Source organism: Schistocerca nitens, chromosome 2, assembly GCF_023898315.1.
Source record: "Schistocerca nitens isolate TAMUIC-IGC-003100 chromosome 2, iqSchNite1.1, whole genome shotgun sequence".
Taxonomy (NCBI): domain Eukaryota; kingdom Metazoa; phylum Arthropoda; class Insecta; order Orthoptera; family Acrididae; genus Schistocerca; species Schistocerca nitens.
In genome coordinates, this window is record NC_064615.1 from 186,557,927 (window position 1) to 186,570,193 (window position 12,267).

General features: G+C 36.4%; 1 protein-coding gene across 1 annotated transcript in view; it reads left to right on the plus strand.

The window, feature by feature from the left end:
- LOC126235869 (signal recognition particle subunit SRP68) overlaps window positions 1-12,267 on the plus strand; it is an 85,155-nt gene that overhangs the window by 54,696 nt on the left and 18,192 nt on the right. The window contains exons 6-8 of the mRNA XM_049944773.1: window positions 2,656-2,839; window positions 5,293-5,532; window positions 6,281-6,430. Of these exons, the coding sequence (XP_049800730.1) occupies window positions 2,656-2,839; window positions 5,293-5,532; window positions 6,281-6,430 (574 nt within the window). The remainder of the gene's footprint in view (window positions 1-2,655; window positions 2,840-5,292; window positions 5,533-6,280; window positions 6,431-12,267) is intronic.

The following is a 12,267-nucleotide window of genomic DNA, read 5'->3' on the forward strand; positions in this document are numbered from 1 at the left end:
AGGGGAAGTGACCGCCATAATCGACGATGCCATGCTGAGATGGGTATGGCAAGAATTCGATTACTGTATTGACATCTGGTGGGTCACTCATGGTTTGCATGTCGAATGTTTGTAAAAAAAACTTTCAGAGTTTCTCTTCAAAATGCAATATGTATGACATCTGTATTATGTTTACTTCTCGTGCAACGAATAATTGAAAGTGTTCCCAGACTTTATGTTCATCCTGTACTTGCAAGAAAAATTTAATAGTACTTGCAGATTTCAGTTTCCATAAAGCATACCACACAGTTGATATGAACATAGTATGACACTGTAAAAGATCAAATCTATCAGCTGGTAAAGAATTTAGGAGTAGAGATAACAGCACATCAAATAGAGAAGCATTGAGTTTTCGACAGGCACACAAATAAGAATTAAAACTACAGCAGCCTTTGGACAAATCCTTTTTTGACCTAGAGTACATATACGGTACACCCCCCCCCCCCCCTTCCACAAACCAGTACAGCTACAGTGTACTAGCTGAGTACACAATGCTAGGACTGCAGTTCGGCAAGTAGACTGGGGTGAGGGTTTGTTGAAGTGTGTGAGGGAAGAGAAGAGATGGGGAGCAAGAGGAAGGTTTGTTGAAGGTGATTGAAGGCTTGGAGGGAGACAGTAGATGTGCACAAACTCACTGGCTCTGGCACCCATATATCACATTCCTATCTCATACCCTTTCCGGCACTCTCCGATTCATCTGCTGTCCTCCCCAGATCCTCCTCCTCTGCTCCTCCCTGCTCCCCTCACCCATTTCACCCAACACAACCTTTCAGTGCATTCTACGTGCTGAACTGCAGTTCTAGCATCATGCTTTCAGTTGCCATACAGTGTAGCTCTCTCTCTCTCTCTCTCTCTCTCTCTCTCTCTCTCTCTCTCTCTCTCTGTGTGTGTGTGTGTGTGTGTGTGTGTGTGTGTGTGTGTGTGTTTGTGTGTGTGTGTGTGCGCGCGCCCATTTATTTTGTGACTAACATCAAAGAAGTTCTAGAAGTCCTAAAATTCGATTGTGATTCAGTTTTCTTTGTGATTTCATACTGTGCCTGCCTGGCTGATGACAATGCAACGCTTTTACTATTCTATGAGTTGTTACTGCTACTCCTAAATTATATACAGTCTGTCAGAACTTTCTATACCAAATCTATCAACTCCTTGCATTTTTGAAGATCTTATTCTGTTATTGAAAAACATTGTATTGGCAGTTGTATATATCAACACGTAGTCACTTATAGTTTCTCTTGAATGGAACCAATAAAATAAGGTGAAGCCTGTTCTGAGTACAATTTAATAGATGTCTTAGGTTAACATTGGTCTATGAGGACATTTATGGAGATTATTTCATGACTAACATCAAAGAAGTCCTAAAACTCGGTTTTGATTCAGTTTTCTTTGTGATTTTGTACAGTGCAGTGTATTAAAAGTTTCAGATTCTGAGAGAATCAAGAGAACGGAGATCCTTGCAGTCACTCAGTAAAAAATGACACACAAGTTAAAACTACTTTCAGACACTAATTGACAGTAGTGGATTAATCATGGAAAGGAAGAAGGAGAAAAAGATAGAAAAATCCTCAGACACGCAGCCCTTGCTGCCAGTGCAACTACTTCGAGCTTAACAAAATTTGATGTCATACAGAAACTGAGGATTAAAATGGTTTGTCTCGTCTCAAGTGTCAACAGCACTAGATTCCAGTTGCAACAGAAAATGTAGTTCCTCTGAAAAATGGTTTGTAAACATGAAGAAGATCTCTGGAAGAAATGAATATCACAGAAAAAAATTAAAAGATTTAACCACATTTGAAAGATTCTGTCAAAGAGAAACAGTGACCAAGGCCAGACAACATTGGATTGATAAAAATGAAGAGGAAATCAACAGGGTAATGATGAAATATATGCCAGTGACGACCGATATCTTGAAAGGTTACTTATAGTCTTTAGTAAACCAAAATTAGTCCAAATCAAAAAGCAAGAAATATGAAATTGTAGAGTGTATTGATTGATTGAAGCATTAGTGTGGAAATTAAGCTTTTTTGAGATTTCACTCTTTCATAAAAAGAAAAGTGTTGAAAGTGGTATTCTCAAATTGTGTAACTTGCTTAAGTGTTGAAAAGACAGCATTTTTTACGCTGATCCTTTTGTAGAAAGACTGCCACTCTCTGCAATTGTTCCATGCTACATGACAAATTTTGGACCACATCAGATTGGTTATGGACTGAAATACGATGTTGTGAAATAATGTCATTGCTTCGGAAGAGACATATTTTATATCTACATCTTCATTTTGCAGTATTTATTTAATAAAGCCCAGTTATCCAAAACTGAATAATTAGTGCTGTGATGTTAATTTGTGTGCAAGTAAAATTTGAAGTAGTTTAAATAAAATTATTGACCTTTAGAAAAAGTGCCATGTAATCATAACCACCAGGAATAACTTGTCTCACTTAATTTTAAAGTAAGAGTATTACTAAAGATCACTAGTAAGTAAAAATGTTTTGAGGTTTGTAATTATACTATCCACTATTCATCAAGCCAGTAAATTACACTGTAAGATACATTCACATTGTGTGTAACACAATAATATGGCTTTGTGGTAAACATATGTGTTAAAGAAAGTTGTTTTTCTAGAATGGTGTATGAAAAGCTGTCTCTTGCACTTCCTGAAGACGACCAACTGTTGTACAAGCAAAGAGTCGATGAAATTGCACCAAGTTTACGTTATTGTGCTTATAACATCGGTGATGAAAGTGCGATTAATGATCTTCTGGAAATGAGAAGTCATGGTCATGGAGAATTGCTGGATACATTAGATGTGAGTGGTCATGAACCTCATAATATATCAGTACAGCTTTTTTAATAGAAAAGTGTAGTATGGGGAAAGGCACACTGTATCTTTTGCAACAAACTATTTGAACAATCTAGAATATACTATTGTTATAAATGTAGTATATTGTGATAACAATACTATAAGATCCTCTGTGAATCCAAGATATGTAATGGGTAAAGATAACCAGTGACCCTGTAGTGAAGGTGCCGACCTGTGGATCGGTTCATGAAAAAGAATGTGAACGTAGTTTGCTCAAAGTTTTCGTTTGTATGTGTATCTACTGCTCAGCACCTCCACTATTTAGTTAGTGATTATTTTTGCCAATTCATGTGGAGTGGTTAGTTATATTTGTGTCCAACATTTAGTTATAGCTTTTATAGCTTTATTTATGTTGCACTTCAACAACCTGGTCCTTTGTGTACATCATTCTGCCAACTGAACATGTTGCGAAGCATACTTATTCTGCTAATACTTCTTTCCTATGTTTCCATATTCTGTTGACTTCAACAGTAGAACACCAATCACAAAGACACAAAACTATGTGTTCAAGTCCCAGTCTTACATAATTTTGTTTATCAGTAATTTTAATTAATGTGTCAAGAAGACTCATTTTGGCACTCTCTTTTACTACATAATGAGGTGTTTCATTCAGATGTAGCGTGTGAGAAATTAAACTGCAAGCGGCTGTGGAATACAGAATAGTAATGAAGGGTCTTTTATCTTTTGGGTTAATGCATTGGTAAAGGAGAAGAGAAAACACGATTTCAAGAGCGTATGTGAAAGATACTATCACTCATCCTCTCCATTTCTGAGGAAGATTTGTGTAGCCTGAAGTTCAACGCCTCTTCAGTTTGCTTCAGTATGAGTTATTCATTACTCTTGGTTCCATCTTTTCTTCAGTCATAAATTTATAACCTCGGTGTATGTCCATAGTTTGGTTCTATGTTTGTGATGGAACCGAAATGCATTATAAGAATTGGCCAGGCCAAGTCATATTTGCATGCAGTTATCTCTCTTAGATTACCGGACTGAGTAAGGACCTTCGCTCTGGAGTTATTTACACAGTGTGGTGTGACTCACCTGTGATGTGTTATGTGTCCTTGCTAACTCGTTGCCGAGTATCCACCATCTAGTTGCTGGCTCTAATTTTCTACCAATTTTTGAAGTGGTATGCAATACAGCATTAGTTAAAATTATACATCTTCAGATTTATTGTAACTTATAATCACTTGATGATCACTTTGTAAAAAGTCTCATATTGAATAATAAACACGGGTAAGCATATTTATTGAACTACAAACTATTTACACAATGGCAATCTTTAATTAGTGTTCCTTCACAAGCTAGTTCAGAGTCTACCAACACAAATATAATACAGTAACTATGCAATGTTTCCAAAGTGAATCACTCCCACAAACTCAAAGAGCTTTCCAAAGACATTTGCACTGATATATAGATGTTAACGTACTGGTGGCAGACTGTGGATTCTGATGTAGATGTTCACATTTTTATTGCCAGATGCTGACTGACTAACAGTGGATTCTCACAACTATGTATTGACATGTTTAGGAATAACATTATAAAGGAACAAGTAACAAATTGGTTTATGTGTGTGATGAATTACTGCAAAAATAATACAGCTAGGTGGATTATTTAGTTAAATTGTGTATACCTCCACTGGGATGTACTGATTGTCATGCAATATTCTTACATTTGTAATTTACTCAGTTTTTTAATTAAAACCTTAAACTGTTAAACAAATGTGCTTTTCAGTTTAAAAAATGGAGGGCAACGAAATTTAGTTCTCAGAATTACGCAGTTTTAAAGAACAAAATAGCAAAAGTATATTATGGGAAGTAGAATTATAATTACAAATTTCTTTTTAAATTGTAACATTTTTGGAAAACATGAAATGCTTACCAAAATGAACAGCTGAAGGGCTTTTGAGTGAGGTACATTATTTTACAAACAATTAACTATTTGCTCAGATGAAATATCAACTCCACTTGTTTTGTAGTAATGTAATATGTTTAATTAATAGTTCTTCAAATAAACTGTTGTAGTTAAACTAATTATTCCTTTGCAATGAAATACAATCGGGGCACTTGGTGAAGTATAATGTTTTATGACTAAGTCATGGATCAAGAAATTAATGACTCTACCTACCTGTAGTATATGTATTATGTACATAATGAAAATATAAAAAAAAAATTGTATTCAAGTAGTTGAATTGTATTAAGTGGAGTCACCCTCCACCCCCACCTTGCTATGTTTCAGCAGGAAGCGAAACTTTGCTTCTCTAGTTTACCATTTAACTCTGTCTGTCTCGCCTTCACAGTCTTCACGTAAATATACATTGATAAAATGTATATTTTCAGTCTTTCAGCACACCAATTTTCCTAAATAATCCATTTTACTTCCTTTCTGTTTTTTTGCAGCTGTTGATTGTACAGACCCGTGAACGGAAAGCTGAAACTCTATGTGAAGTTGAATGGAGAGGACGATCTGTGACAGCCAGACCAGAACGAGTGCGTTTATTCTTCATTTCTGAACAGGAATTGGACAAAAGCTTAGTACGTGCCGAAGACAATGCATCCAAAATTGAACTAATTGAGAAGTTACTTTTGGACTGTAAAGATGCTATAGCAGCAGTAAAGGATGAACTGAAAGCAGATCAGGTATGAAGCTGTCTCTGGGACCTTCTGTTGATTTGTATTGCATGAAAGTTTTGTGTAATGTTGTTGATGTCCTCTGTCCAATTAAACTGATGAAATTGTTTCTAAGAGCTGGACTGTAATGCTGTGCACACATTTTGATTTGAATAAAAGGACTTGTATCCGAAATTTAATTTTAAAAAAAATTCCTTCCTAAGGGATGATTTAATACATAACTTTATTATTTTAAACATAGCTGCACAACAGCAACGGTTCCACGTAATAGAATTATGAACAGCCGACCAGTTGCAATGGCGAGTCGCTTGTGAGCTCTGCAACATCCATGTACTAATTTATATTTACATGACAAACCCTATTTTTAGGGCTATATTTTAATTTGGACAAATGGATCTATGCAGACATTTGTAAAAACGGCGATGATACATCAGTCCATACTAATGTAAAATTGCCACCTTCTGAAGAAGACAAATTTAAATTTGTTGAAACCTAGGTAAAGATTTCTTTACCCATTGCAACTGGTCGGCTGTTCATAATTCTACTACATAACTTTATGATTACACTATAGCTAAAGTTTTATTGACAAGTGGTTCAGAACCCTTATAAAAACACAGTATTCAAAGGGGCTTTACTATTCAGGGTAGAGACAGTAATGTGAATCAGGCACTTATTCAGATACATTAACGACTTGGTCTTGTTAAACTGTAAATTGTTCTCATGGAATTAAAGTAAAAAGAAGTATTAATTTTTTCAGTCTGCTAAGACCCGTTCTGGACCTGGAGTACCTCTGTCTTCAGCACAGTACTTACTGTCATATTTGACATATATTCGTCTTACACGGACTATACAAAGAAATCTACTGATGATTGATGCAGCAAAGGCATCTCTGGCTGAAAAAACAGAGGTAATATATTTTATTGTTGTTGATTTTATTGCTGCATGTTTCATGTCCACTATGAACACCAACCACGCCAATTCAGACAATAGGTTTAACTATGGGCCACATCCAGAAATTAAAATTATTGCATTGTTTAAAAATTTGAAATGAAATATATTTATGAAAAATTTACAAATTCACAGATGTACATCAAACACTATTTTTCAAAGTAGTCACCTTCGTTCTCAGTGCACTTTGCCAGTCGAATTATAAGCTTTCTGATATTTTTGTCAAAAAAGTTTCCTGCTGTTTCATTGGTCCATAGCACTCTGGATCTCACCGTCATCAGAAAATCTTTAATCCTTGCCCCCCCCCAAAAGAAAAAAAACAACGAAAACTTCAGATGGATAAAAAGATGAAAAACTGAAAGTTCTAGATCAGGTTTATTAGTGGGATGGTTGATGATGTCCTAACCAAATTAATCCAAGAGTTTTGTTGTGATGTTAGATATTTGGAAAATTTCCCCTTTTTCTGTTCTGTATCAGCCTCCACAGTTTTTTAGGATTTTTCAGAACTGCACAGCATTAATTGTTTTCCCATGAGGCAGTAATTCAGTGCGAAAAATCCACATAAAGTCCCAAAAGTCTGAAACCAAAACTTTTCAGGCTAGAACAACAGACTTGAATTTTTTCACTGATGGTGAGGAGTGATGTTGCCACGACATTGTATTTTCATCTCTGGGATGCAGTGGGCCAACCGTATTTCATTACCAATCACAATAGGATCAAGAAATTGTTCATCTTCGGGTTCTAAGAGCTCAAGAAATTCGCCGGATTGGCCAGTTCTGTTGATTTCATGTTGATCCGTGAGTAATGATTTCATACCAAAGAAATTTGGAGATGCCTGGAAACATTGTATTCATCTCGTCAAAAGTCAGTCAAAGGTTGCTATGAACCTTTCTTTGATCTTGTTCACCATCTCATCAGTCACATTTGAGGGACACCCTCTCCTTTCTTTATTGTGTACGCTTGTTCTGCCAGTTTTAAACTTATGACACCACTTACACACATTAGTGTGATTCATCACACGATATCAGTTATGGACATGTCACATAGTAATTTGAAGTGTGTAAGCTTATGACGAATTTGTGAACAGTGAATAGGACGAGAGAGAGGGAAAGAGCATGTTCGACTAGTACCTGACACAAAGTTAAGACTAAAAGTGCAAAAAAGAAAAAGAAAAATACCAAGAAACTGAATTTAACAGTGTTAGAAGATTAAGTATTTAAGAAGTGAGGGAATTATATGCTACATGTAATGTCAATCATTAATGTAATGCAATTGGATAGATAAAAAAATCTGTTCACCAAGTGGTGGCAGGTCACATGCATAAAGAAGATTACACTTACGCAAGCTTTTGGAGCCAGTGGCTCCTTCTTCCGGCAGAAGGGGAAAGAAGAGGTGTGACGAAGGAAAAGGGCAGGAGAGGTTTAGGAAGAGTGGTAGATTTTGGAAAAATCACCCAGAACAGTGGGTCAGGGGAAACTGACTGGACGGGATGAGAAGGAAAGACTGACTGTTGACTTCACCAGACGAGATATGAAAACCTGAGAGCTTAAAGTTGGAAGACAGGGTAGTATGCAAGTCAGAGATTACTGCTAAAACATCATGGATGGATTAATAAGAGTGAAAAGACAAGTGCATTTGTACATAACAGAGATGGGAGGGGCACAGCAAAGAATAGACAGGTCAGAAAATGAAAGATGTAGAAAAGTAAAACAAATTGAAGAAAGGAGTAGTTATTGTGAAATGTGCATCAAGAAAAGAAGTCACTTTAGTTTTTAACCTTCCACACGTTTGTGTCCCGGATGAATGCTAGCTCATTTGCTGTGACCAGACGGTTTTGAACCCTCAGGTAACAATTTTGTAGTTGTATAGTTATAATTTCCTCTTTCTCTGTTACTGAGTAATCACTTCACCATTGGCTATTGACTGAGAAAGTATCAAACAAAAATGTGTGTTGCACCAGTTATTAAGTACACTGCTAATGTAAATTGCACAAATCTTCACTGTTGTACTCTGTATTGAATTATATCAAAGGCAGATTCAATTTATCCACAATCCTGGGGCCTGAATCAGGTGCCCTTCATTGTTAACCTTCCCCAACCTATCCCCCTCTCACCACAGAAGAGGGAACTAATGTATCGAAAAGCTAGGATAGTGTTATCACTTTTATATGTGTCTGTTAGCAGTACTATAAGCTATTAAAGATATTAAAGGCCTGAAACTTTGTCGTGTAATTTTTTGCTATCTAATTGTAATGATCTAAATCTTCACACTCCAGAGAATGAATTATTATTCAAATTATCCTTTTATTGGTTGTCAGTTTCATCTCTCTTGTACTTTATGAAATGTATGTAATTAATCTTGTGCAAAAAGTTTTGATTCCATTTACCCACAATACATAACTAAAGATTTATAGCAGATTTCAGCTATGTTGGTAACATTTTTGTATCGATGGCAGCATTTCTGATCCTTCCCTCATGTGGTCCTCACTATATGGCATAATATCATGATTTTGACCCAAACCATCATGGTTTGATAAACTGTTAGTAATTTTACCGCGTTCTTATTGGGATAGTCACCGAGCAAGGTGACACAGTGGTTAGCACACTGGACTCGCATTCGGGAAGACGACGGTTCAATCCCGTCTCCAGCCATCCTGATTTAGGTTTTCCGTGTTTTTCCTAAATCGTTTCAGGCAAATGCCAGGATGGTTCCTTTGAAAGGGCACGGCTGATTTCCGTCCCCATCCTTCCATAACCTGAGCTTGTGCTCCGTCTCTAATGACCTCATTGTCAACAGGGCGTTAAAAAACACTAACCTAACCTGGGATAGTCAAAGTTGAAAGTAAATTACATGAAAATACTCATAATGCAAATATTGAAGTCTCAGCATAATATTCTTTGTGTGATTTTCTTGTAAGTAAAAGCCTCAAAGTTTAATGTTTGCTTTTAAATATTTTGAAGTTGTGTCTGATGATGTATAAATCATGATTACCAAACCTCATCAAACATTTTGATAATCCCCCTCCCCAATGTGACTAGGAATGGATCTGAGTACATGAAGCCATGAGTGTTTTAGATGCTTTTCTCCAGAACTGTGATGATTACCAGAAAGACGTTTTCACGTGCTTTATAGATCATGGAAAGGCTTTTGATAATGAACGTCATTCAGAATTGCTACAAGTCATATTTGACCACTAGCATTGCCAGATGATTTTCGCTGAATGTCCCGATTTGTAGACTGTCACAACCCATCCCGCTTCAGGTGGGTTGCCAAATGTTCAAAACTCTTGAACACTGCTGACAACCCCAAATTTAATTTGTATTCATTTCAAAAGTTGTTCATTACATTAAAGTTACTAAATGAGTTTCTGAATGTGCTGGTGGTGGTAACCAAGAAAGATAGAATACAGTGCACCAGGAGGTTGTGATTAGTGTTGTGAATTGTAAGTTCTGAAAACAATCAGCTGCATGGCTTTCATTGTTGTATTATTATCACCACACCAGTGCTTTCTTAACAATGTTTCAACTTCTTTCTCTCACTCTTCGATTGACTGTGATTTCACTTGTTGCGCTAATTAGTTATATGTCAGTAGTACAGGTGGCTATAATAGACAATAAAACATCTACAGAAAGGTAACACATTAAAAAGTTTATTTTACACTCTGTACATTTAATACTTGAGGTAAACATAACTTTGTAAAGCTGTAGGTTTTTCTGTGGTGGTTAGTTACATACAATGAAAGTCATGTTCGTAATAGAAACACATTGTCTTGAATGCTGATGATACCCTAGTCTCTGAATATTAGTAATGTGTAGTAGTGTTGTGCTATGTTGATGTATTGACTTCACTGCAATCCCCTGTACTAATGTTGTTAAGTCTATAGATGCACAGAATCTGAGGTGAAACTCGTGATTGTGGCTGCCTAAAATGACGTGTTTGCCAATCAGAGTTATGGGCAATGAGATCATGTCAATTTACTGTCCTCTAGAGGTGCATGAGCATGGCGCCACCCCTCAGAGAACAGTGAGTGCTGGAAGAGCGAGCTCACTCGGTAGCGTGCCTGGTTTAAAAGTGCCGTCTCTTAAGTAGCTGTGAGCAGCATGCCATCAATACCACAGTTAGTACCTTGTTGACTAATTCTGAAATGTGCTGAACATTTTTTTCTAGTCAGCCTAAAGTTGTAGGTTGGTTTGATTTGGTGGAAGAGACCAAACAGTGAGGTCATCAGTCTCAACGGATTAGGGAAGGATAGGGAAGGAAGTTGGCTGTGCCCTTTCAAAGGAACCATCCCGGCATTTGCTGGAACTGAGTTAGGGAAATCAGGGAAAACCTAAATCAGGATGGCCGTATGCTGGATTGAACTGTCTTCCTCCCAAATGTGAGTCCAGCATGCCAACCGCTGCGCACCTCGCTTGGTCCTTAATTGTTGCTTTTGATGAACAGAGTGGTACTTTTAAACACAACCGTATCAACTGAGCACTCATAAGCCCCAACTAGTGTACCAACATTGTTCATTGTAAGGAAATATGCATCTAATGATTGTAAATTTATGTTGTAGTTTCTTTATCTGCTTCCTGCCCCCCCCCCCCCAAAAAAAAGAAAAAAATCACCACCACCAACACCATGACCATTACTACCACTATTTTTGTGCCCACATCCCACTGATTTGTTTTAACCATCAGATTCTGCCTTCATTGCCTTCTTTGGGTGTGATTAGTTCACTAAAAGCATTGTCAAGATATTTAACAATTACCATTAGTATTCTGAATATCACGAAGTACTATAATATATGTCAATAAATACACCATATCATCACACATTAAAAGAGACACTTTTAATATGTGACAATATGGTGTATTCAATGACATATTTTATAAAAACTCATGATGTTCAGATTGCTTTTTTGGAACTAGTATATATCATGGTGAAGCTATTAGTGGATTAATCACATCTGAAGATTGCTGTAATTTTTAAGTGATCTTGGATGTAACAAATCATTATATAATCGCTTTAAAATGTAGCATACTTCCTTTTTACAATACGGTGAAACCTGCTTTTACACTTTTCAAGGGACTTTTAAAAAGCCTGTGTAGAATGCAGGAAAACTTAAAAGGTAAGAAATAATAATTTTAGGTGGTAAAAGTTATGTATTGGTTTCCCCCTTACATTTTCACACTATATGTATGATATATGTACATAACAGGCATCAGATACACCATGGACTTGTTTATTATCTAATACAGGTTTATTACCTAACAAAAAACACTGATGTAACTGTAACTGGTAACTGCCTGGGAAGTGGAAACGTTCGGCTTAATTTCATAAATCTTAGTTGATGTTTTTGGAAAGCCTGCAGCTCTCATTCATTATTTAAATAATGAACCACTGCACCAGTTACATATTTTTTCATGCTTAGCATGATATGTTTCGAGAATTTATTGTCGTTGTCAAGTGCAAATATTTATATAAGTATTTTGTGTGATGTTTGCTTATTTGTTGTTCTGCACATTTTGCACTGTAGTCATCTTTTTGAGGTTATCAGGTACTGTGCCTCCTCAATCACACAGAGAACCACACACGCAAACTGTCACTCCCACTGTTAGCGAAACATAACAAAAAATACTTACGTAAAAATTGCACTTGACAAAGAGAATAAATTCTCAAAACACATCTTGCTAAGCACGAAAAATTACGTACTTAATGCTGTGTTTAAACCAAAAATAATTGAGGTTTTGAACAATGTAAAGTGAGCAAAGGTGTTAACTAGTGCTACAAGTGTCCACATGGAGAAATACG